General features: G+C 34.8%; 1 protein-coding gene across 1 annotated transcript in view; it reads right to left on the bottom strand.

Moving 5' to 3' along the window:
* Positions 1–27,616, bottom strand: part of CNTN1 (contactin 1) — a 278,894-nt gene that overhangs the window by 49,873 nt on the left and 201,405 nt on the right. Inside the window, exons 17-20 of the mRNA XM_042990807.1 lie at positions 22,332–22,481; positions 12,051–12,121; positions 6,673–6,907; positions 4,068–4,171 (exon numbers count right to left, since the gene is read on the bottom strand). Of these exons, the coding sequence (XP_042846741.1) occupies positions 4,068–4,171; positions 6,673–6,907; positions 12,051–12,121; positions 22,332–22,481 (560 nt within the window). The remainder of the gene's footprint in view (positions 1–4,067; positions 4,172–6,672; positions 6,908–12,050; positions 12,122–22,331; positions 22,482–27,616) is intronic.

Below are 27,616 nucleotides of genomic sequence, written 5' to 3'. Positions count from 1 at the left end.
GAGAGAGACAGAGGGAGAGAGAGAATCCCAAACAGGCTCGTGGATGTAGGGCTTGATCTCCTGAACCAGAAGATCATGACCTGAGCTGAAATCAAGAGTTGGAGTCAGATCCTTAACTGACTGAGCCACTCAGGCAGGCGCCCCTTCAGTAACCTTTTGTATCAGACTTCTAAGTTCTGTCCTTTCAGTTCTGAATTTGCTGGAAAAAAAAAATCATAATCATGTGACAAGTGAAGATTCTTTTGTAAAAGATTTAATACAGTATTTAGGAGAAACGGTTAATATGGTCATTTAAGTGAAAAAATAAGACTGACACAAAAAAAGCTCAATCTCTAAAAATATACAATAACTATATTATCCAAATCTTAGACTCCTTTGATTATTAGAATATTCTATGGGAAAGGAATAGCAAAAATATAAATCATTCCAATCTGTATTCTTACACATTTTGGGAGCTATTCAAAATTCTTTTATTCCAGCCACCGGTGCAGGGACCAACCAATTCTATGGAGGCTTCACTTAGGTACTTCTCCTAAGCATGACCAGTAAGCACTGTGCTGCTAGTGCTAGTGCTAGTGCTGCTGGCCTCGCACTCCCAGTCCCAGGATGTCTTTGATGCTGCAATGTGAAACTTGTCCCACAGTCCACGGAAGTGGGAGAGGAGGTGATGCTGACGGGGCCACCCTTAACCAGTCGGGGGCAGCAGTGGATGAATGCTCCCCCTTTTATCCCAGGTAGGGCAATTCTAAGCCACATTCTAAAGGTCCTCAAAGATCCCAAGAGATGGAGCACCAGTTGCCAACAGGGTTTGCCAAAAAGATATGCATCTTTCTATCCAAGCTTCCCCTTTTCCTCTTCACTCTGTTTTTCCTCATTTTTTGCTCTCCAGGATCATATTAAAACAAATGGATCAACAACAGCAACAACAAAAACACTACCTTCTCCCACACCTGTGTGTCAGACTTTGCTTTGGGGAGATGAAGATCCAAAATAAGAAAATGAAGTACTTCCTAAATATCAGTACTTCCTAAATATGCTCACTATAATCAATTAACCTTTAAAAAACTGAGATTACTCAGGATTGATAATCTTTTAAGATAATTGTGAAACTGATTATTTGCATTAATCTCTAATTCACTTGTTAAGAGATTTTGCATTCATTATTCCTGATAGCATATTATGCTTGTTTACATTAAGTTAAGTGGGTGTTGTACCTGCTGGGCGAACAAACTAAGTCTTTTGTGGATTCTGGGCAGGAGTTCAAAGCTCTAATACACCTTTCCTACACTGCAGAAAAACTTGTACCATTAAGGTTAGGAGTGGGGAGCTCTTTAACTAGGCAAGAGGAAAAAATAATAGAACTTAAACACTCTACTGAGATACATTTTAAAACCACAAGGGAAGAGATTATTTTTAAACTCAACTGCTCACAGTTCTCACTTGAAATATCAGGAAATTAACCTTGAGAAGGGGTCAATCACACAGGACCCTGGTTTCTCCAGTTTTATTTTATTTTCTTAATGTGTTACTTTTTTTTCTCTGTTTCTTTATAACTTTGTCCCTGAGTACATTTTTATAGGAAGTGCACTGGGGTATTAGTTTTCTCAATCATCTATCTTGTTAAACCATTGGCTTCTCCCATAATATTTTAGAATAGAAACAATAACCACATTATAGTCAGTCAAACTCCCCCCCACCCCCCATACAGAGGCATTTTCTTACAGGAGAATAAATGTTACAGACATTCTCTTTTAAGCTTTCATGCTTGTCTCTTTGATATTCAAGGTTCTGTGTCAACAACTCAAAAAGGTTTTAAGAAAGAACAACTGGAAACAATAATTTTGCGATTTATGTCCAATATTTTAAATTTATTTGGAGACGTAAGACCTAGGTTCAAATCTGGTTATGCTAATTATTATGCAGACAAATATTTCTAAACTCCAATGGTGTTGAGCATCATAAAGGCTCAACAAATGTTATTCTTATCAATATTATCATTATCATTTTCATCACTGTCATTATCATCACTATCACTGTCTTCAAATGTCCAATGACATAGAACAGGGAAAGGCATTAAATGTTTTGATTCCATTCCACACAACAGTTCTAGGAGGCATGATTACTCTCTCACCTTTCCAGGTAAGAGAACCAAGGTTCAGAAATTTCAGATAAATTTTGTATCAAATTCCTCAGTGACAGAGTTGAGATATCAATGCACATCTGCTCAGCAAAAGAGCTCACTGTTTTCTACTTAATATGGAGTTACAGAAAGTCAGATATCTGTGAAACTAAATTCCTCAATGGTATACATTTTCCTTGAAATTATCATTTAGAAAATATTATCTGATAACTATTATTTTTAATGGACTATTTCATTGAAAATCCTTAACTGATGTTTACTTCCAATCAAAAAAGCTTATATTCTGGTTATTGCCTAAATTCATTAGTGCCAATGCTAGGTCAATGTTTTAAACAAAGTAAAATATAAATTTAGCATTTTGATTCAATGAGTGAGTTATATTTTAAATAATCTTTTGTCTCTTTTTTATTATTTAAAAATGAATAATACAAAAGAAGAAAAAAATCCTATGGTCCAAGATTACTTTCAAGCTCCAAATACTGATGTCTTCTCCCAAGAAACCTTGGACTTGTTTATTATAGGGGTTTGTAATGCCTAGTGAATTTCTTTATTTTTCCCATTCCTTTCGTACTAGCTTTAAATGTAAAGGTCAATTTAATAAGTTATGAATACTGTCTTTCCAGTTCATTCCTACTATTCCACTCTTTTCATAACAGCTTCAGCTGAACCCTTGCAAAGATTATCTGAAGACACTTTGAGATGTACCCAAATCATAACCTATGTTACCGAAGAAAAAAAGCTTCCTGATATTTAAATGTTTAAAACTTAAAATCTTGGGTTGGTTTTGTGGTCACATCTCAGAAACATGGCTTTGAGAAGTCCAGATTGTAACATATGATTTGATAATACTGTAGCTCTATTCAGCCTGAATACCTGTTTAGTGCCTACCCTGTGCCCAGCACTTGTTCTTGGCACTGAGAGAAAAACAAACAAAATCTTGCCCTCAAAGAGCTAATATTCCAACAGATGAAGAAGGGAGGTGCACAAGAATTGAGAGGGCAAGCTGGCTGTGTGCGCAGTTCAGCGCCCATGGCTTCAGAAGGGCATTCACTTCTAAAACAGAAAGGAGTCTGTGGTTTGGCATAAAGCCTTGAACTTTGAATCATCAAAGCTGAATTTTAGATACTGCTTTGACAATTTGCGCTGAGGCAAGTTGTTGAATCTCTGGCATCCATTTGCTCATCTGCAAAGATCAGATGTTGCCAATTCCTCCTAATTTTCACTCTATGTGTTTAATTAAACATATGAGATGATATCACATTTCCTGCACAATCAAGTCTTAATTTTGCTAGTATTGTATTAAAGGCCCTGACTATCATTCGAGCTTCAATTTTCCAGGTCTTCTTCCCTTCAACTAAGACAAACTCTCCCCTTTGTATCTGGTGAATTCCTACTGGTATTTTAAGACTCAACTCAAGGAAAATTTCCTTTGGGACATTTCGAATGTTGCCAATTTTCTACCTTCATAGATAACATTATGAGACACATATTTGGAATATTTATAGTTATTTCCTTTATAGGGACCATTAGAAGTGGAACTACTGAGACAAATAGAATAAACATTTTAAGGATGCTTTTATAAATTATCAAAATGGTTTTCCAAAAAATTTTTAAATTTGGCAACAGTTTATGAGAATGTCTCAAGAGATCTCATTTAACTATGGGTGTTATTACCTTAGTTTTTATTTCAGTCAACTGTTTGTCAACACACAGGACTCTGTATCTCTCCTAGATAAGCTAGTTAGGAATCTCCGCCTTACTCTTAACAACTAGCTTATAAATGCCCAACATATTAGACACAGAGATTATAGTGTTAGTTGCCACATAAATCAATGGCCACAGAACACTCAAAGGGACAACATATTTGAAAACTTACGATAATAAACTTTTGAATAAATGTATATAGTTTAATAAAAATTGAACTCACCTGATAGCTTTCCACAATTTTTTCTACAACATGATCCCAATGAACAGATATCTCAGAAGATGACAAGACTTTTACACCTACTTCTGTTGGAGCTTCACTGGGAGCTGAAATTTGATGAGAACATTACATTCTTATATAAGGTGCTTATATTCATATAGCACCATTTGCTGTATGAATGGATTAAAATTACATTTTAATATTTTTTCAAGTTTTCGTATTTCTAAAATAAAACAAGACCAGTAATTTTATTATCTTTTTCTCTGGTTTTACTAATATTATTTTATTTCATGGTCAGCAATGATATATGATGACACACACAGTCATCTACATGAATGTGAATATATTCATACACATGTACATACACATGCACACACACACTTTTACAAAATATAAACTCTTTCACGGATTTCTCCAATATCTGTGAGCAAGAACTGTACTAATTCTTTTTTGTATTTCTCTGTACTAATCTGCTTTAAGAAAGCCTGTGGATGCACATTCAATTCATTATATTTATATAACTCTATATTATCAAAAATAGGAAATTTGGTATTTATTATTAAAATTGTTCATTACATTTAATTCTCATTTTTCTCACACTTTGTATTTACATAAGCTACAGATACACAGAAATACTTCTCTCCTTTTCTTTTATGTTTAAGCTAAGTTTGTTTTTTTTTTTTTTTTTTTTTTTTTTTTTAGATCCTTTGAAACAAGTTGTGACATCCACTGCTTCTTGTGCTCAGGAAAGCTTTTATAAGTCTAATCTTCCAACTGGGCATCAAGTCAAGTATGTATCAAAAAGGTCTCTGTTCAGTGAAAAATAAAAAGTAATTTACATCCCTTATGAAAACTACACAAAGAAACTAAGGAAATCTTTAAGCAAGAATGGTCAATTTTTATTGTCTTTTATTAACAAACCATAATCCTCTTTTGTGTAAAAAATGTCCTGCACATGAACATTGTTGCCTTTCTAAATCAAGGTTAATGTGTAGCACTATGATTGATTTCCTAGCAGGAGAAGAAGAGAGGAACGCTTATACAAGCTTCGGCACATGCAGGTTTTATGAGACTTATGAAACATTTAGGAAAGAAATATAATTAAATGCAGATGGTCATGACTACAGAGATGACAGGCATGGCCCTTTGCCTGATTACTTTAGCATCAAATAAAGCACTAAAAAGTTGATATTGGGTGAGAAGATAACTTGTAAAGTGCTTTTTACTTTCATTTCTTCTGTGGGGGATACTCAGATTGTTCAAACTGGTAACACTGACTCAAGTTACCATCTTTCTATTGAATCACAATAAGTATAGAGAATGTAAGAATTATTACTCAGGTCTGAAAGCCCTGACTTGATTATAAACTTAAATAATTTCCATTTTTATTCTCTCCATGTATTTAGTTAACTTAAAAAAAAGCGTGTGTGTGTGTGTGTGTGTGTGTGTGTGTGTGTGTGCACCTACATGTATATATAACCATATATATAAGATTGCCTTTCATGTTTGTGTTATAAGTAAAGATCATGGAATGATGGGAATACACATTAAATTTTTAACAAGTAGGGAAGCTAATAACTGTATGCCTGAAGAGCGTTATGTGAGTTCTGATAGCTAAGTGTGTATTTTGAAATAGAAGGTAACGCAAATTGGGCAAATGAATAGAGTGTTTTTCCTCTAGGAGATCAGAGGAGTATTTCCTGTTTTATTTCCTTTTGTGCTTCTCACATGTATGTGAAGAGAACTTGGCCAAGGACAAATGTGTCAGGTCAGAAGGCAATGGAATCTCCATTTGCTTTTCTAGCCATTAATTGTTTACATAGTGCTCATGAGTACGGAGATATAATAAGGAGGTCTTATGTTTCTTTAATAGGAAAACAATAAAAAGCATAGTAGCTTAAATAGGAAATCACAGATATCAATGTTATTATGTTTAGTCCAAAATGATGTATTATTTATCAAAGACATATAAAGTCTTTTAAAAGCATTCTCAGTTCAGATAAAGTTTCTAGAAAAACAAAGAGAGCCAGTATCTATATATTTAACTAGTTCTCCAGACAAATTTTTCCTTTCCCAATAAAAAAATTCAACTTTCTGACTCCTTCTTTATAGAATTATGCCTAGATTCCCTTTGATAAAATTTCAGCACTCTATTGAAATGGCAAAGAAGTTACATAAAGGATATAATTATACAATTTGGGGGTTAAAAGGGGAAACTTTACCCCCAGAAAAGTACATGTTAAGGAATTTGTAAGTAGTAAGCATTGTGAATGCACAGACATACTAAGGTACCAACCAACTATGGAGAATTTCTCACTTCACAATTAGAATCAAGAGGCCAAAAACAGGGGTCCAAAGCCAATTATTTTAGTGGAGATTTCCTAATTATCGTGGACATGATCTAAAGGATGAAAAAGATTTGGGAGGTACTCTTGTCTTTAAATGGTTGGAATGACATTTTAGTTTGGATCAAAGTAATACTCTTTTACTAAATGCCTAGTACTATGAAAAGATCTTAGCAAGTAAGGCCTGAAAGACAGCAAACAAAATACCTACCAGAGAGTTAGGTATATCTTCCCTCATCACGTTAGTAAGGTCTTTTACCTACCGTCTTGTGCTGAATTAATGACTGCTGTGAGGCTGTAAGGTCCATCTCCTTTGTTGTTGAAGGCCTTAACTTTGACTTGAAATGCAGTGGAAGGGCGCATGGTCTCATCTTTATGGACATAGCGGCCAGTATCTGGATTAGTTACTGTAACTTTTTTCCATTCTTCCCCATCAAAAGGCTTAAATGCCACTATGTAACCAAAATTGTTGCCGTAGTGGTATTCTCTTGACAAAGGCTAAATAGAAATTGATATATTAAATAGGTTTAAGCAATATAATTAATAGGGAGGAAATCCAACGCAAATAATAACAATACACATGGAAGCATGTTCTTTGTAAAAAATTACTTAAAAAAACATGTTCATAAGTTAGTGCTGCCTGAAAATGCCATGGCAAAAACATGTCCAAACAAGTAATGACTTTACTTACTAAGTATTCTCTTCCTGGAATATCTCAGGGGGGCTCTCACTCTGTACCTTTTTACATTCAATTCTTTCTGCCTAGAGTGCTCTCCCATACATCAGAAGCCTCCCTCCTTCACTTTCTTGAGGTAAAAATCACCTACTTGTGGTCTTTCTTGGCCACAAGATCTGCCATTTCAAGACTATTTCCATAACACCCCATACACCTCACCTCCCTGCTTTATTTTCTTTTCTGTAACACTACCATGATCCACACTATATAATTTACTTATCTATCTACTTCATTATCTTTCTCAACTACTAGAATATAAGTTTCATGAGGGCAGAGTTTCTGTGAGTTTCATTTACTTTCGTGCCTAGAACCTAAAACAAAGAGAGTTGTATATGACTCTAGAATATCTGTCCTGTAATCAAACAGTAGACACTGGTCAGAGGAGGAAAGAGAGAAAAGGAAGGAAGAGATGATATTGCCTTCATTTGTAGGAGGATGGCTGTGGGCCCCTGTCTGACACAGTATTGAAGAATGTGCTCTGTTTGGCATATTTCCTGAGTTTCTTATCATTACACACGTCATCTGCCCAATAAGGAAGTTCATGTCAGCCTTAACAAGTCATTATTTATAAATAACGACAAAGCTAGTTCTAGTAAATACTCATCACTTAGTCGTTTTCAGTCAAAAAGAGAAATATGCAAATTGTGTCTTCAATTTTTCACCAGAAAAATCAAAGTTATCTTGAAAAAACCATGAAGTAAGTATACCACAGTTTCTTGAATATACTTATGTTAAACAGGATGGTATAGAAATGTACATCCTGAAGCATAATCCCCAGGATGCATATATTGTGATTTTTTAAATTATTAGATAATATAACCTAGTGTTTCACAGTAGTTTGAACATTTTTCTTATTGATAGTTATCTACCTAGTTTTTGCAATATAGAGTATACCAGAGTCAGCTAGAGAATTTTCAAATCCCAATGAAACTGGAGGAAAAAAAAATCCAGAAAAAAAAAAAAAAACTCCTTGGGGGAAAAAATTAATAAGTCTCAGGCCATAGAGACTTGATTTAAAAATTTTAGAATAGGATTTCTAATTATGAATTTTTGACAAGCCTGCATCTTATCCTGAAACAGATACCATCCAATTTTTTTTTAAAACCAATTCATATATATGCATAGGGGCACTTGTACCCCAATGTTTATAGCAGCACTCTCAACAATAGCCAAATTATGGAAAGAGCCTAAATGTCCATCAACTGATGAATGGGTAAAGAAATTGTGGTTTATATACACAATGGAGTACTACGTGGCAATGAGAAAGAAGGAAATATGGCCTTTTGTAGCAACGTGGATGGAACTGGAGGGTGTGATGCTAAGTGAAATAAGCCATACAGAGAAAGACAGATACCATATGGTTTCACTCTTATGTGGATCCTGAGAAACTTAACTGAAACCCATGGGGGAGGGGAAGGAAATAAAAAAAGAGGTTAGAGTGAAAGAGAGCCAAAGCATAAGAGACTCTTAAAAACTGAGAACAAACTGAGCGTTGATGGGGGGTGGGTGGGTGATGGGTACTGAGGAGGGCACCTTTTGGGATGAGTACTGGGTGTTGTATGGAAACCAATTTGACAATAAACTTCATATATTGGGAAAAAAATAAAAAAAATTCATATATAAAAGAATAGAATATTCTAATTTCCCTAATATCCACACTTATGTATGTTACATTGACTAAAACCTACAAATTAAATAACTTGATATTCAGCATTCAGTATTTCTAAATCTTACTTAAGAATGTAACCTAAATGCCAAGAATAAAATATGACACAGCACTGAATAAAGTCAATTTTTGCTAAATATCCACTTACTTAAATTGATTTGATTTCTGCAAAAATTAAAACCTGATTTTTTTTTTTTTTGCACTCCTAAAAATCCCTTGGAGCTAGGTTGTGCTTTTTGACTATCTGCAATGATTGAATACTAAAGATATTTAATGGGCACACATGGACCTATATAAACATATTACCTAGATAAACAGATGTCTAATGCAGACAAGTTTATACTATTGCAGCCCTCTCCTCCACCAATATCTGTCTCACTTCAAAAATCCAGATGAGAGGCATTGTTTCTCAGACATTATGGTTTCTGAGATAGACTTCCCTTAGGGTCATAAAAGATTCACAAAACGTTTTGGATGCCTCAATAACAAGTCCCTTGGGTGACTCCTGAGACATCATATTGTAATACATTACACTAGTGGTCAAAATAAGTCTCAAGTAAGAAAGCAAACTTCATTTTGAAAACAGGTGCTGATACAAAAGTTTTTAAATCTTTGGGGTTTTGAATGCCCAGAGAAGTGTTATAAATTAAAATTGGGTTACCACACCACAGCGAGCTCAAAATCTATCTAGAATCAGATAGCAGGATGTTTGTTTAATCTTTTAGGCCAGTGGATCAATTTTTGCACAGGAACTATACACTCAGGCATAGGTAAAATCTGACTTGCATTTGAGGAAAAAAAATAATTTTAGTAATTTATTCTTGCTTGTGCTTTGAGCATTGATTTTTTTTCTTCTTCCTTTTTTTTTTTAAGTAAAGTAACATTTTGGATAGGGGATTGTGACATGAACAATTTTCATGAAAAGAAGTCATTGTGAGTTTGTCAGATACTTCAGAAATAGACGTTCAAGTTGGATGAAGCTTGAAGATAAAATTTGTTTTTCAAAAATGCAATTACAAATGTCATGGAAACATGTTGAATTGAAAGTTAATATTGCCATATTCTATGCAAACAACATAATAAAATCTCAAGAAGTCTTGAAGAAAGAAAATTGCATGCAAAATAATATTAAGTTTAAAAATGCTTAAAAAACAGCTTTCTGTTTTTATTTTACAAATTTTATGACATCATATGTAGAAGATTAGAAAGACCACCCCAAAATGTCAATGTGAGTTATTTCTGACGTGTGATCTTGAGTAATTTTTGTTTACATAATACTTCAGCATTGGAGCTGTCATTAATTTAAAAAAATGTTGCTTTCTAGCTTAAAAAATTATTGTTACAAAACAAACAAAAGGAGAATACCCCTGCAGTAGAAATATTACCATAATAGTAGATATGGTCTTTGGACTAGCTGATACTACATTACTGATGTGTAAATAGAAAAGGACAAATCTATCAGTTTAGTGTAGTGAACAAGAGCAGTACCAAAGAACATCCAGATTCCTTTTGGGTAAACGTTCCCCAGTTGAATATCCAATTATTCCAGTACCTTTCGTTAACAAGTTTTTCTTTTTATTGAAAAAGAAAATAAAGTTATTTTCTTTGTATCACTTTGGTGCCTTTGTTGCAAGTTAATTGATCATATGAGTGTGAGTCTATTTCTGGGCTCTCTACTCCATTGATATGTATCAGTCCTTATGGGAATATCACATTGTCTTAATTAATGCAGCTTTAGTAAATTTTGAATTCAGGTAGTGAAATCCTGCACCTTTGTTTTTCTGTTTTTATTTTTCAAATTTACTTGATTCTTCTAATCCATGAACATGCTATTTATGTTCATTTACTTTGATTTTCCTTAGTTTCTCTCAGGAATATTTTGTAGTTCTTGGTAGAGAAGTCTTGTATGTTTCTGTTTAATTTATGTCTATGTATTTTATGTTTTTCTAGTTGTCATTATAAATGTATTTTTAAAGTTTTGTTAGCAGCAAATCAATAAAATATAAAAGAACATTTGACTTTAGAACATTGATTAGGTATCCTGAAATTCTATTAAATATGCCTATTAATTTTAATAGTTGTTTATAGGTTTCCTAGAATTTTCTGCACATATACACTTCGTGCTCTTTTTTCTTTTCTTCTTCTTCTTCTTCTTCTTCTTCTTCTTCTTCTTCCTTTTCTTTTTTTCTGCCCTATTTCACTGGTTGGGGACTATTATAACATCAAGAGGGGATATATTTGCTCTGTGTCCAAACTTAGAAGGAAAACACTTAGTCTCTCACCACTGAGCCCATTATATTAGCTACAAGATTTCTATAAATACTCTTTACCAGGTGTAGGAAATTCCCATCCATTTCTAGTTTACCTTGAATTTTTAAAAAATAAATGACTTTTTTAAGTTGCCAAGTGCTTTTTATGCATCTATTGAGAAGATCCTATGGTTTCATTCCTTTATTTTGCCAATATGATGAGATTTGTGAAACCAACTTTGCATTGCTGGGATAAACTCTACTTTGTCATAGTGTATCATTCTTTTAGTATTTTCCTGGGTTTAATTTGCCAACATTTTGTTAAGTTTTGCATCTATGGTTATAAAAGGTATTTCTTTGTTATGTTCTTTTAAAAATAAAATTCACATTTTATTTAAATTAAAATACATTGTGAACAATTTATTTGTTTCACCAAAAATAACAGCAATAACTTTTATATTGTTACTCTATAAACCACAAATTCCTATTTTTCTCCAGGTAATTCTTATAAATCAAGAAAGGTGGTAGATACGGTCATGCAAAGGAAACAAATAGATAGCCAGTATCCTTGGCCTCTGATTCTATCTTGACCATGAATAAAAGTGTTCAATGTTCACTCACTAGATTTATACCTTATGAGTTAACTCATAAGGCATAAAGCAACAAATGAATGTTGATAACAACCATATGCAGAACAACAGTGGATTGCTTTCCACTCAAAATTCAATTTTCTCTTTACATTCACTTAATGGAGACAAAATCTACATTGAAATCTCTGGTGAACTCAGTTTATTCTACTTGTTGATAATTTCTCTAATTGCCAATTCAATTTTTTTTTTATTATATCTAAACAAAAACAAAACAGAACAAAACAAAAACAGTTTACTCTGGGCATTGTCTTTTATTCCATATTATTTCAGGAAACAAAATGGTTTTGAGATTCAGTGTAGGTAAAGCAGCCTATAATAAATGCAAATTATTCATACTTACCACCCATGTTATGGTCAGCTCTCTGTTGCTTCCACCTCCACCTCCTACATCTGAAGGCGCTACATTAGGAGCTGAAACAAACAATAAAAAATGAGGTTATGCAATTTTTTCTGGCACTCCAAGACCATAAATTTTTTCTTCACTAGGAAACACAAGCTGCACACATTACCCACTCAATTATAATGATAATGCCTCACAGTAGCTGCAATCTATTATATATTATATATATATAATTATATAAATATAAGTATAAATATAAATATAAATATAAATATAAATATAAATATAAATATGTTTTCCTGCCAAGCTAAAAATTGATTCAGTGCCATAGGAAAGTATGGGTTTTCTTTAGCAGGGGGTAGCAAAGCAAATTTGCCCTCCCACATACCTTTTTTTTTTTTTTCCTGTGTCCTTTCACTTAATATGATTTTGAAAGATTAGATCTATTTTGTTGGGAAAATATTCCACAGCTCTTACTTTTGAAACTTATGACCTTCTTATAATTTACTGTTGTGTTAGTTTTATGCTTCAATCTAGAAATGATATTAAATAGCTCCTGTGCATTAACATTGGATAAAGTTTCTTCCAAACATCTGGTAATATCTGAAATCTAATATTTTTTCTGGTACTCTCACTTCCAGTTCCTAAATACCTTATAGAACCTTGCCCCATCAGGACTCCGACTCTCCCACACTCCCACACTCTCCCACAAAAAATTCTGTCTTTTTAGATCTTCCTTCAGTTTCACTTGTTCTACTGCATTCTACCTTACAGTCTCTCCCTCTTTAAAAATTATCTGTAATATTGCCTTCTTCTTACCCTCCACACCATTAAACACTTTGTCACAGAACTGCAAAGAAGAACTGATATATGGCTATGTTTTGTACTTCACTCTGTAATAGCTTTTTAATGACCCATAATCTGTTTTCCACTTCTTTATATTACTAAATTCACTCTCTCAAAAAATCACAAATCACAAAATTGCTTCAAATTGCTAAGTCCAATGACCTCTTCTTTATTTTTCTCCATGTTATTCTCTCTCCCTATAAATCTTTCAGGGTAGTTGCTGTATCTCATCAGATTTGTTTACTATTGGATTCTTATCTAACTGGAGTTGCACAGATAAATAAAGCATAGTTTGTCTTGTACTGGAGGCACTTAGAGACCAGCTACATGGATGAAGTCCGTGTTTTTACACGCAAATGTTGTGGCTCAGTCTGAGATATCATTCCCAGATCTGTTAAAATTTTAAAGAACAGATGAAGGGCACCTGTGTGGCTCAGTAGGTTAAGTGTCCAAGTTCAACTCAGGTCATGATCTTGAGGTTCATGGGTTAGAGCTCCAGGTCCAGCTCTGTGCTGACAGCTCAGAGCCTACAGCCTGGTTTGGAGTCTGTCTCTCTCTCTCTCTGCCCTTCCCCCACTCACACTCTCTCTCTCTCTCTCTCTCTCAAAACTGAATAAACATTAAAAAAAAAAAAAGAACAGATGAAAGATGAATTATCCCTGGATTCCCCACATCCTTCCCCATAGGAAATAGTCATACCTTCCTCAGAGTGCTCAAAGTAACATGTTCATTTACTAAGCTGCACATACCAACAAATAATTGTGACTCAAAGAAAAATACTTCACAACTTCTCCTATGTTAGCCATGCAAATTCTTTGTTGAGATATGTACGTTAATTGCACAGAAACAAAATGTATGGTTTTATGTCTATAAACCGTGTGATGATTTCCATTTCTGATTAGGAATGAATATGAATTTGAGAGATTTTATTTTACTATTCAACTGTCACCACATAAGTGTAAGAAATAAAAATTGAGTGCACAGAGGTGTTAAAAGATAATTGTAGTGCTTTAGATAAAATACGTATTGAACCCTGGATATTAAAATAACTCTTGGAAACCTTTTAAACCACATAACTCATATTCTGAAGTTAAAATTCTACATGCTACAAGAAACAAGAAACAAAGAACATGCTGTCTTACAATCCATGAATAGATCAAATTTTGTGTGTTTAACTCTAAGTACAAGTATTGTGGTCACAGGCAAATAATTTCAAAAATAACTCTTAGAATAATTTATTACACTGCAATTTGTTGAATCAAACATTGCCTTCATCAGATCAAGTATTATTTGCCAAAGCACTTCACTGTAATCCTTTTCATTATAACCAAAATTAACCTCTTTATTTAGAGCTAAAAATGAAATATGTGTATTATGTTAGATTGAATTTTTCTCCATTTCATAATGTTTATTTCAAACTCCTTTAACATGCTTCAATAAATCAAGATTGACTTGCCCTTCAAAGATCACCCACTCAGCTTATGATGCGAAAATAAAAGGCAGGAATAAAGGTAACTGTACCTTCTAATAGAGTGTTTTATATCTTAGGTGAATTATTGACAATGTCCTCCATTTAGCTTTGAATGTGCAGCTGTAGCTTTAGCAACTAAGGGGCATTTTTTTTCACAGGTGGGATTGACATATACCCTACATACCTGACAAGAATTTGAGTACCTTGGGGCGCCTGCGTGGCTCAGTCGGTTAAGTGTCTAACTCTTGATTTCAGCTCAGGTCATGATCTCACGGTTCATGGGTTCAAGCCCCACATTTGAGTTCTGCACTGACAGTGTGGAGCCTGCTTGAATTTCTCTCCTCCTCTCTCTTTGCCCCTGCCCCTCCCCTGCTTGCACTCTCTCTTTCTCTCAAAATAAATAAACTTAAAAAAAATCTGAGCACCTAGCTACTGTATATTTGCATTCAGCTTTGCAAGAACAGAAGACCTGGGCAAATCACGATTCCTTTTAGGGAAGTAAATAACTCTAACACAAGGCAGTTTATTCAGTGTTAGGCTCAAAAGCAATTTAACAGTGAACAAACTAAACTTTCTTTTAACAATAAATCATTTAAAAGATTTTAATGAAATATTTAGGAAAAAATAGAAAATTATTGAATTAATCACGAATAAACAATATTTATCATTTTACTGTGAAATGTTAAAAATAGCTTTTAAATTTGTTCTTCTGCCTTGAGTTCAGTCTAACAGTGATTTCCTAATGATGTTTGTAAGAGTGCTTCTGTATTTCAGTCACAGAACTCAAAATTATTTAAAAAGAAACTCAAGCCAATGTCATAATTACTCGTTCAGTTTAGAAAAAAACTGATGCTGCCAATTTTACTTTTAGATTTGAAAGCTTAGGTAATTTCCTTAGAAGTATCAATTTGAGCTTTAGCGTTTTTTTGCTTTTGTTTTTTCTTTCTTTTCTTTTTTAACAGTGTACACACTGACTTATGACAAACCCTAAATTGTAACAACCATGAAGTATATGAAGACAGGCCCTTGATTCAAAATAAATTGTTGACTACTTAGTCCTTGTTAATTATTGCTTAATTTGTATAGCCATTTTTACAGAAATAAAGTTACCATGAATGTAACTTTGAAATTTAATTTGCATCAAAATCTCATTGTGATTTAAAACAAAATTTTTAGGAAGAGATTCAAATGGTTATAACTGTAATGCTCTAGAATCTAGAAAAACCAAGGGATTAAAAGTACAATTAAAGTCTTGCATCTGCTTTTATTCTACTTTTAAATATACATTCTTTGTGATTAGCCATTAACAAAACCAAATGAACTGCATAATATTTGGATATTCAAATGAGAGTAGCTATTTGTAACTCTTAATGATCTGTTCTGCTGGTGGAACAGATTGCTAATATTGCTAATGCATCTGCCATGTTAAACTGATGCTCTTCCCGTAACAGGTAAAAACAATACAGGGTCTGAGATAATTCACAATAATATTAATGTCGTAGGGTCTTCTAGAGCTGAAATTGGAGGTTTGTTTATGAATCTAGGCTTTGATCTCAAACAGGAAAAATTTAAATGGGTGGAACAGAGTAAATTTGTTAACTGCTCAAAAGCATGATAATCTAAAAATAAGTCATCTGAAGAAATGCTGGATGGGCAGAAAAGAATGCTACAAACTGAAATGATCATAAGGTACAGTGAAGTTATTATGAAGAACTCAAACCAACTATGCACTATTCATTTAGGTAAAAGGATGAAATCTAGTTTCTCTCAGGATATTAAAACAAAAGTATTTCATGCATGTGTGAACTTTGTTTTCAAATAGAATAAAATATATTTGGTAATGGGTTCTTTTCAATCATAATGTGCAATTATCACTATGGCTTTATCACTGCTTCTCTTTTCATCCTTCTCTATTAACTGCCAATTTCTAGAACGACCATCTTACCCTTCTTGCTCCTCCTTTTCTCTTCCACAAATAATTTTGTAGCGCTAAAGATAGCAACATAAATAGAATATGATTCCAGTACTGAAGATGCACTTTCTTTAATTTAACAAGTGAGTATGTACGACTAATTTTAATGTGTTAAGTATCCCCAACTTGTGAAAGTCAGCCAAATGAATGAAGCAACTCAGCTTCATAAAAGACTCATCTAGAACTCAGAAGTGATTTTTACATACTGCACTGAACTGGATACTCAGATCAGCCCTTTGAAGTAAGCATACAGAGAAGTAACAATTTCCCATTTTACAGGAAAGGCAAATGAATCCCAATGGAAGTTACTTAACTAGCCATGTCACAGTGCTTACATGGAGAGTAGCTTTAATGCAGGCCCCTCATTGCTTAAAAATCTATACTTTTTGCTACTTTAAAAAAATATTTCTCTCTCTTATTACCAATGATAGCAAATAAATTTATCAGTAACTTGCTAGCTACAAAACATGCTCTTAGCACCATTTCTCTCCTTTATCAAACATAACTAAAATGATTAAAAATAAAACTAAATAAAAAGAGAATGGCTTCATTAGACACAGAATTAATGTTCTATATAAAGGATGAAAGTGCTGATTCTTGTATTTTTTTTCTCTTTTCCTTCTTAGGTTGATCTGGCATAAATAAATGCCAAAGCTGTCAAAACAAACCCAAATGCGCCATTTTAGGATATCAACTCACCAACTGCACCTGCAGATCCATTAGCTATGAGGGTATGTCTTAATGACACATTACTTTGAAGGATGCTTTTGTTATCTCTTTCTTACAGTCAAAATTAAATGGGCTACAATGAATTACAAACACATCTTCTAATTCTTCATTTGGGACCATCCATTTTATAATGCACTTGTCTGAATCCAAAGAATATACCCAACCATGCACTGCGATCTTAACATTAAGTAATTGGACAGATAAGGGCATGTGCTGCATTAGATAATGTTGTGTCTTTCAGTCAGCATAATGAGGTACAGGGGCAACCTTTCCATCAAATGGGAACCAGCCTTTATCCCACATAACATATGCTGGCATCTCTTAGGGAGTTGTTATAATGGTACATGGCAAGACAAACATCCCCTTGTTTTAAAAAGTATTTTTATTTTTTTGTTAGAATGAAGAATGTGAACGTCCAATTTTATGCATATTAAATTTTTTAAAATGAAGAAGAAAAGAAAAACAATATTTAAAGATAAATTCTATTTAGTTTTATTATATTAAACGTATATTCTTGTATTTATATTAAATATAAATATATATATATATATATATTCCTCTAAGATGATTAGAAATTACATGAAGCTATGTGATTCTCTGTATGCTTATAAAAAATGGAAATACATTGTCAAATGAGGTGATCAATTACAGAGTAGACAATATTTTCTTATAAGCATATTATACTGTAAAATGAGAATAATAGCATAATAAATGAATATTAGGCAGCAAATATTATGCACTAGATAGTACTAACTTCTTTCATTATATGTTTTTAAATCATAAATCGTAAAATCATAAAATCTCAAAAAATAAATAATTTCCATTTTGAGATGAGAAAACAGAGAGGTTACATAATCTAAGGTTTGAAACAATGGCACCAAGATTCTACTGAAGGATCGGTGTCTTGGAGCTTCAATACTACACACTGCTTTCAGAAGGGTAGGAAGACAGTGAGGTTCAAAGGTCTTTAGAGTTTCATATAAATTGAGTATACCAAAATGATCCTGAGCTTCTAAATATGATATTAAATATAAATCACAAATTCAGATTCAAGTCAGACTGAGTCTTTCTCTGAGACACTTTTTCTTCATATTCCTAAAAACATAATCATTTCTACTTTGAGATGACGAAAAAGATCTTACAATAATTCCTTCCAGATGATCAACCCATGTATACCAAAGCAATCACCTTCTGAAATTAAATAATTAAGATACTGTTTGTAACAGATTTCCTGAGGAGGAGAGGAGAAGGTCTGTATCTATCATCAATGCCAGAGAAAGCTCCTTCCTCCTCTAATGAACAATTTAGTATTTCAAAACATGTGTTCAGATTAAGTCTTAGTTCATACAATGTTAGTCAAGAGATCATGGAAAGTTAGCCAAGATCAAGAGATTTTTTTAAAGGACTATATTTAAATATAAGAATGTCATAATTTTTAATTTTTATTTATTTTTATTTTTTTAATGTTTATTCATTTTTGAGAGACAGAGAATGAGTGGGGGAGGGGCAGAGAAAGACAGAGGGAGACACAGAATCTGTGTCAGGCTGTGTCACAGAATCTGGAGCAGGCTCCAGGCTCTGAGCTGTCAGCACAGAGCCTCGCACAGGGCTTGAACCCACGAACCATGAGATCATGAGCTGAGCCAAAGTCCACTTAACTGATCTGCCACCCAGATGTCCCAAGAATGTTATAATTTTTTAACTGAAAAAAGTTTACTTAGGCATAAACTTAATCATTTTATTTTATTTTTACAATTTTATTTTGAAAATGAATACTTGTTAAATCAAATCAAGTACAAGATCTCTCAGCATGAAATTATGTGTTTTAAAACCACTGGTCAGATCATGCCCATGTTCCTTTTTATTTTTGTCTTTCAAGAAAGTCCATCATACAGAAGTTTATATTAAAAACACAAGTGGCTCTAGGGACTAATAATAAAAACCAAACACAAGGATCCTGGCTATATGGTATCTGTAATCTATAAAGCTTCAACTTATATTACCTCTCTATCCTAATGAGATGCTTGCCAGGTAGAGCAAAAGAAACAGTTGTGTTCATTTCGCAGGTGAATATACCGAAACAAACAAACAAAAAATTAGCATTTTATCATATCTAGCTTTATAGTTAAGGATGAAATCTAAACTACTCCTAGAACACTAATAAAGTTTTACATAAATACATATTTGGGGGTTTTTTCATGTTTATTTACTTACTTTGAGAGAGAGATAGAGAGCATGCTGTGTGTGAGTGGGGGAAGGACAGAGAGACAGGGAGAAAGAATCCCAAGCAGGCTCCACACGGTCAGTGCAGAGCTCTACAAGGGACTCGATCTCACAAATCGTGATATCATGACCTGAGCTGAAATCAAGAGTCAGATGCTTAACCAACTGAGCTACACAGGCTCCCTGTGTGCACACTTTTAGAGTCCTGCTTGAGAAAATTCCCTTAAGAGAGAAAGCTCAATGTATGAGAAGAGGTGTCAAACAGATCTTGGATTTGAACTGAGTCTTGCAAGTAATTATATGAATTTCACATTATTTACTGTCTCTGAGTCTGTTACTCATTAATGAACACTGGATAGTAATACCTACCTTAAAATATTATCAAAAGAATTAACTGAAATATGTGTGAAGATACTCAGTGAAGATCAGTATTTCAATGTTTATTATCTTCCTTAATTACAGAATCATTATTTTTATCTGGTAAATAATGTAGTAAACTACATGAAACTTTCAGAGACTACTGATGGCAGTCCTGTGAATAACTGGCTTTAAAAACTAAGACATGAGAGTTCATAATTCTATTTAGAAGTTAGGCCAAGAAATTGAGCTAGCCAGCAATGTGGATTAGTGGTATTAAGATACCACACAGATTTTAACAGGAGTCTATCGTCCTTTTAAAATCTTTTCTCTCGCAGGCACCTGGGTGGCTCAGTGGGTTAAGCGTCTGACTGCAGCTCAGGTCATGATCTCACAGTTCAAGGGTTCAAGCTGCACATTGGGCTATGTGCTGGCAGTGCAGAGCCTGCTTGGGATTCTCTTTCCTTCTCTCTCTCTCTCTCTGCCCCTCCCCCACTTGCACTCTCTCAGAGTGAATAAACTTAAAATAAATAAATAAAATCTCTTCTCCCAAATAAAGCACTGAACTTTGGCAAGGCATAGTAAAAATAAACTCAGAGAGCCTACAAAACATTTTCTTTTCTTTTTTTTTAAATATGAGATTTACTTTCAAATTGGTTTGCATACAACACCCAGCGCTCATTCCAACAATGCCCTCCTCAATGCCCATCAGCCACTTTCCCCTCCCTCCTACCCCCCCATCAACCCTCAGTTTATTCTCAGTTTTTAACAGTCTCTTATGGTTTGGCTTCCTCCCTCTCTAACTTTAACATTTTCATTTCCATACACAAGGAATAATAAAAAAAGAGCTATTATTATAATCAGAACAATATTTTTGCCTGGTAATTCAGGGAAAAGGAAAATAGAGCTGAGTACTTCTGCACCAAAGGCTATTTAAATGAAGTTGGTATTTCACCTAAAAATGTGAACCTGAATTGGAACAACATCCATGGTTGAGCTAGGGTCAAAGAGCATATTTAGAGTGACACCTAATATTCAAAGAACACATTCTAGCTATTTCTCAGAGAAACTATGACTCTCTTCGTGGTTTAGATCTGAGAAGTTCTCATTCCATGGTCTCCACTCCCTGCTTATCCTACCCTCCCCCCCACCCCCGACCATGCCACACGGCCACACAGTTTTAAATGTTTTTGAGTGACATGCAGAATTGTGAACCTTCTAAATCTTAAAACTCGTTACTTAAGAGCCTCCCTGGTTAAGATTCAAAATTTACATGAAAGTTTACATTCTATTTTTTAATGTTTATTTACTTATTTTGAGAGAGAGAGCACAAGTTGGGGAGGTGCAGAGAGAGAAGGAGAGAGAGAATTGAGGATGATTAATTGGCTTTCACTCTAGTGTCTACATAGAAGGTAGAAGCATTTACTGAGGGAGAAGTGAGATTAAGTGCAGGTGAGGACTTAGTTCCATTTTCAAATGGGTTCTCCATTTATTTATGCAGAACTGGATTTCCATCTAGTATACTTTTCCTAAGTAAAAAAGTTTTTTAATATTTCTAATGCAGGTTGCTGGAGTCAAAGACCTTCAGCCTTTGTTTTGCTTTGTTTATAATGTGTATTTATTTTTGAGACAGAGAGAGAGAGAGAGAGAGAGAGAGAGAGAGAGCGAGCAACCAGGGGCGGGGGGAGCAGAGAGAGAGGGAGACACAGAATCAGAAGCAGGCTCCACGCTCCGAGCTGTCAGTGCAGAGCCCAATGCGGGCTGAACCCACCAGCGGTAAGATCATGACCCGAGCTGAAGTCAGACACTCAACCGACTGAGCCACCCAAGTGCCCCAAAGACCTTCCTTCAGCCTTTGTACATTAGGAAATTTCTTTCATTTCATATTTGTGATAATTTTTTGAAAATAAGTTCTAAATTATTTTTTGAGGAATTTAATTTTTAATCTTTAATTTTTTTAAGTTTATTTATTTTGAAAGACAGAGAGAGTGGAGGAGGAACAGAGAGAGAGAGGGAGAGAGAGAATCCTAAGCAGGCTCCATGCTATCAGCCGGAGCACCATGCAGGGCTCGAACTCACAAACCATGAGATCAGAACCTGAGCTGAAACCAAGAGTCCGACGCTTAACTGACTGAGCCATCCAGGTGCCCCTTTAGTTTTTTTAAATTTTTTTTAAGTTTATTTATTTTGAGAGAGAGAGCGTGTATGTGAGAGCATGAGAGTGGGAGAAGGGCAGAGAGAAAGGGAGAGAGAGAATCCCAAGCAGGTTCAGCTCACAGCCCAATGCAGGGCTCAATCCCATGAACCATTAGATCATGAACTAAGTAAGCATAAATCCAGAGTCAGATGCTTAAATGAGTGAGCTACCCAGGCACCCAAGTATGAAAGTTTATATTATAAATACCAATTTCATTTTAGTCATCCCAAGTGGAATACGCAGAGATTTCTATTTACTTCTTTCCTTATATTCCTTATGTAAAAATATTCTTAAACATCATATTACATTTTTTTTGATTTTTGACTGTCTTGTCACAGAATACACACACCTGTGTGAAATACATACACACATTTTTAGATGAATCACTTACCTCAGAGTATTATTTATTTCCAAATACATTCAACTATATATAAAAGTGGCACCATATATATAAACCTTTCAAATTTTCAAGTTTCTTCAACATACCAGCACCATCTGTTTTAATTCTGTTTGATGGTATACTGGGCTCTCCTATACCCAACGTATTGGTTGCTACCACACGAAATTCATACTCCATCCATGGTATTAAATCCACTGCTCTTGCTGCCTCCATATTCCCTTCAATGATTGGGGGATCTAAACAAAATGAAAATTAAAAAGAATATTAGTTGACCAGCATCATTTTTATAACCCCACACTTTAATTTTACTATTTTGAGTGGCACATATTCCATTGAGTTGAAATAAAAATAAAAACTAGACATGACAAAATATTAAGTTCAAGGGAGTAAGCAGAGAGATCATTAATAAATAATAAACTACAAAAAGTGATATGAATGTGGATCATCTATTTCATAAGCCTAAGATCAGAGGGTTGAAATTCGGCACTCCTATCATGCTCCCAGGTCATGCATTTACTGCTAATCCATGGACTCTACCTGGAATAGCAAGGAGCTGTATTCTAAAGGTAGAATCTAGAAAGATTTCCTGAGGGAAGAGCACAACTGGGCAGTTAAAAACTTTGTGGACATCCACTGACATTGTACATGGGCAGTGAATGATTTATTATTAGGGTACCTATATGTTTATACCCTTTTTTAGTTGGTTTTGTTGATTTTTACCCAAATCACTTGGGGCAATGATAAAAAATGTTATAATAGTTTATTAAAAATTCATGCTCCTAGATAATGAAAAGATTATAAATTATGGATAAAATATGATCCAACATTGCTTATTTCATTGAGATATGATAAAACATACAATCAAGGCAGGACTACACAGTATTTTAAGCTCTCTTAAAATATTTCCACATGTGTTTTTAATAACTAACATATACATACATATGCATATAAATACTTGTACATCACTTGTTTGGAAAATGTGTTGCTTTAGGCTTGTCTATGACTCATTATCTTACTATTTAGGGAATTTTTTATCTGGCAATGCAGACCATGAATCTATAGTTTTTCAAGATGTTGTTCTCATCTCTACAATAAATGCCAAGCATCCCAGTGTCCTGGTTTCTGCTTTTGGACAAGTTCCTATGTGGCTCAGACTATGCCATGCCTCATCCTGCCATAATTGTAACTGTCCTGGATGCTAATTTTTCCATCTCTTCTCTTATTTTGTTATGAACTTGTTCTATACATTTGATGTAATTTTTGACTTTCTGATTGAAAATTTGGCCTTGTCTTCTCCTGTTTTGATTCTGCCTCTTTATTTAATATTTCTTCCACCCTTCCTTCACAGCAAATCAGAATTTGCTTTACTTCATATACCCAAGGACTTCTTTTAGGTAGTTGGAGGAAGGAAGTGTAGTTTTAGTTTGTAAAGTGCTCTTCATAAAGAAAAGAAAAAAATATAGCTGGTTGTTATGACACTGGGTAGCCCGCTTCCCCTCTAGAGACCTTCCAATAATTTTGAGCCTAGTATAAAAGAAAAAATTTTATAGTAGTGGGTTGAACTGTGCCTACCAAAAAGTTCTATCTCTTCCCAAATTACAAGAACCTGTGAATGTAAGTCATCTGGAAAACCAGTCTTTGTGTGTCCTTTGAAGTTTAAGACCAGAATTATGTTAAGGATCCTGGGATAAGATTAGCCTGGATTATCTAAGTGGGCGAAACCAATATTAAGCATCCTTATAAGAGAAACACAGGGGAGAGACATATGTAGAAGAGGAGGCAATGTGACCACAGAGACAGAAGTTGAAGTGATGTGGCCACAAGCCAAGGAACATCTGGAGCCACTGGAACCTAGGAGAGGTAAGGAATACCTGTTCCCTAGAGCCCCTGGAGACGGTACAGCCTTGCAAACACCTTGATTTTGGACTCTGGCCTCCAGCACTGTGAGAGTCTAAATTTCTGTTGTTTTAAGCAACCAGTTTGTTACAACAGCCCTAGGGAACCAATACAGAGTTTTAAAGTCAGAAGCTGATGGGATTATTTATGAGTTTGTGATCTTATGAATTTGGGGCCTAAGTAAAAACATATGGTAGAAGGATCAAGGAGGCAGTCCAATCTTTCCCCTCCCTGTGCTCCAAAATCCCGGCACCATTTAAATGTTTATTTATTTTGAGAGAGAGAAAGAGAAAGAGAGGGAGGGACAGTGAGAGGAGGAGAGAGAAAATCCCAAGCAGACTCTGGATCTCATGACTGTGAGATCATGACCTGAGCCAGTATCAAGAGTTGGATGCTTAATCAACTGAGCTACCCAGATGCCTTTAATCCCAGCACCATTTAAATGCCTGAAGAATGGGAATGTTGAAAGCCCTCCAAAGGGTCTCTCTTGACAAGGGTATGCTATTCTCATGATGGTCAAAGCTAACCAGGCTTTTTCAAGCAGCTGGGCAGCCAACAAGTACAGGCAAGAGTATGTTGGGTCAAAACAAGAAGAACCAGAAGGATGTGCAGTGGAAACTGTAGCTAATAGACTGATTTTGAGCATGTGTGATCATCCAGTATGAAAACACCCCTAAATAAATGGAAGGTCGAGTATATGTTCAAAGAGTAGAAAATCAGACTTGACCACAGAAAATATTTGGAGGAATGGTGAAAGGTAAAGAAGGAAAGGTCTAGTGGGGTCATTTTGTGGTAGGCTTTGAATTCCAGGTGAAGCTGTCAGTCCTCTGATTTAATGACCGAGATGAAGAAAGAAGGAATAAGCAAAATGCCTTGGAGTTACTACCATAAGATAAATACCAGTGAGAAACCATTGGCTCAGGGATGCAAACAACTTTCTCAGAAGGGGAAACAAGAAGTGGGTGGTTGGTAGGAAGATGGACTTCTGGAATGCATCTTCTGAATGGGTAGGAAAGAATTTGGTATCTATAAGTTAAGGATAGTATTCTCTACCAGGATTGCTAAAGGCATGAAAAATGCTCTTTCTGGAACAAAACCAATTATAATCATTCTTGTTAATATACATTAACATCAGTACTTATGAGAATATAAATATCCCAAACAAACATGTATTGGTATATTTTTATAATACCTCCTAAATAAAACCATTTACATAAGCAGTAGGAATAACTTAGCCAAAAAAAAAAAAAAAGACTAACATTTTCATTTTAGAAAAATGTATCTAGAATTAAAAGTGGCTTCTATCATGCCTGTTTTCCATTCCACAAAGTGGGGCAGGACTTTTGAACACCACATCACGAGAAGAGGATTTTAAAGCTTGCGAGAATTTCTCTAACTTTTTCCCAGCTCCAATCTTGACACAGGCAGTCCACACTAAAAATATTTCTTTTGCCTCCCCTTGTTTGTTCATTTGTGAACATCCACGTTTCTTCTACTTCTTCTACATGTTTTAGAATTCTCTGGGCCTAGTATACCTAGTATAGTGTTTTGTAAATAATACTACTTAATAAATGTTTGTAAAAAATATAAATAAAATATAAATACAAAAGTTACACTTATTTAGAGCAGACAGTGTTTCAATGCAAGAAGTACAGCCTTGTGTAGAACACTCACAATAGTCTCCTTCATCCCTGAATCATTCAGGCTACTGGTGAAAGACAAGAAGATCATTCCTTTACCCTGCCCCACCCACAAAATATCCAACACTCTGTGGCTTTGATGCTTATATTCAGTCTATAAATTATCTTCCCTTGTAAGGCAGTATACTTTGTCTCAGTCCCCTTAAGCCCTCTCCCACTCTCTTTAACTGTGAGCTGATCCTTTCTCCTCTACTGCTACTGTTTGTTTTACCTCTATTATACATTTTTATTTGTTTTATTCTGGCCCTGAATATCCCTATAAATGGATTTTTACCCCATGCAATTCTCCCCCAACTCTTCAGTCCTGGCAGGAACTATTGGATATATTTTATTTTTCCAAAACCACCCACATAGACAGGAGCAGAGTTCAGCTTTGCTTTGGAAGCAGATTCATACCCGGGCCAAATGCAGAACAGTCAGAAGCAGAGGACATTGTGTCCCCTCTCTTCAGCCAAGTTTCTTGCCACCTGTTTGTTATTCCTAGAGTCAGAAAGAGAGGAGAGCACTTTGCACAATTGACGCAAGTGCTAGGAATCAGGACTGGGGTCTCAAGATCCTGAGTTTTAAGTGGGTCAGTTCTGGGTCAGGCCATTGTTTAACAGATAATTTCAGTATAGAAAATCAGATCTTAACTGTATCATGACTGTCAGAGGCTTCTCCCTATAAAAACTACATTGAGTATTAACCTGATAGCTGTTTAAATCTTGGTTTTACTCCTGAGTGTAACTCTCAATCAAAGGGATACAGAGCAGGAGACATGCTCCTTACGTTAACACTCAGGTCAAAAGACCCTCTTGAGAAGGTCTTACTTTAACAACCAACCATACACAATAATCCATAGATTCATTTGCAAATGCCTTGAGTCCCTGAGGCTCAGAATAAAAAGATTGTGACTAATCTTTGGAGGAAAAGAGAAGCAAGCCTCATGGGTATCCTAAGGCCAATAATTCACAGTGTTTTTGTTGCCTGGAAACCATGCTTATGGCACTCTGCCATCAGGCCACATGCACTAACTGAAAAGCTTCAGAAATAGCCAGAATGACCTCTGGACTAAAAAATATATTGTTTCAAGAATAACTCTAGGCAATGTAATCCCACCTGTTCTAGATTCTTTGAAGTTGCTTAGTGAATCCTGGTGTTTCCTTAGAATTTAAATACATTCAGAACCTTTAGGTTCTTCCCTCTCAATCCAAAATTCAAGCATTTGAAACTATCCAGAAGCCACTCAGAGGTTCTAAGTGATAAAGCAGGTCTGCGTTTGAGAATGGAAAAGGGCATTTATAGGCTTCTCATTGGTTCTGTGTTATATTAGAGCCTTCAGACCCACCCACAAGGTCTTCTGGCAGAACTTTGAAAGGAGCCATAGATTTGGCAAAGTTCTCTGCAGTGAAAGAGAAGCAAATTGTGCTCTGGCATCCCAAAAGATGTGATTCATTGATTTTTCTCCAAGGAAATTTTGAATGTAACCTCATAAAACCCCAGAAATTCATATTTGAAATAAGAACAACAAAAAGTGAGGCTACAGAAAGGCAAAAGAGAAATAGTAAATTCTACAAAGTATCCTACAAGAAGCCTAGTGGTTTTTCTTTCTTTTTTTTTTTTTTTTTGCATTTTTTAAAACCTAACAATGTGGCAAAGAATTAAAAAAAACACTAAAAACTAAGTAAAGATGTGGTAGAAGAGATACTCATATGTTGGTGGTGGTAATAGAAATTGTTTCTTCTTTTCTACTGGATAATTTTTTAGTTCAGCTCATGGGTTTAGGCATGTTTACA

The sequence above is a fragment of the Panthera tigris genome, chromosome B4 (genome assembly GCF_018350195.1).
Source record: "Panthera tigris isolate Pti1 chromosome B4, P.tigris_Pti1_mat1.1, whole genome shotgun sequence".
Taxonomy (NCBI): Eukaryota; Metazoa; Chordata; class Mammalia; order Carnivora; family Felidae; genus Panthera; species Panthera tigris.
This window is presented reverse-complemented; position numbering and strand designations above follow the sequence as displayed.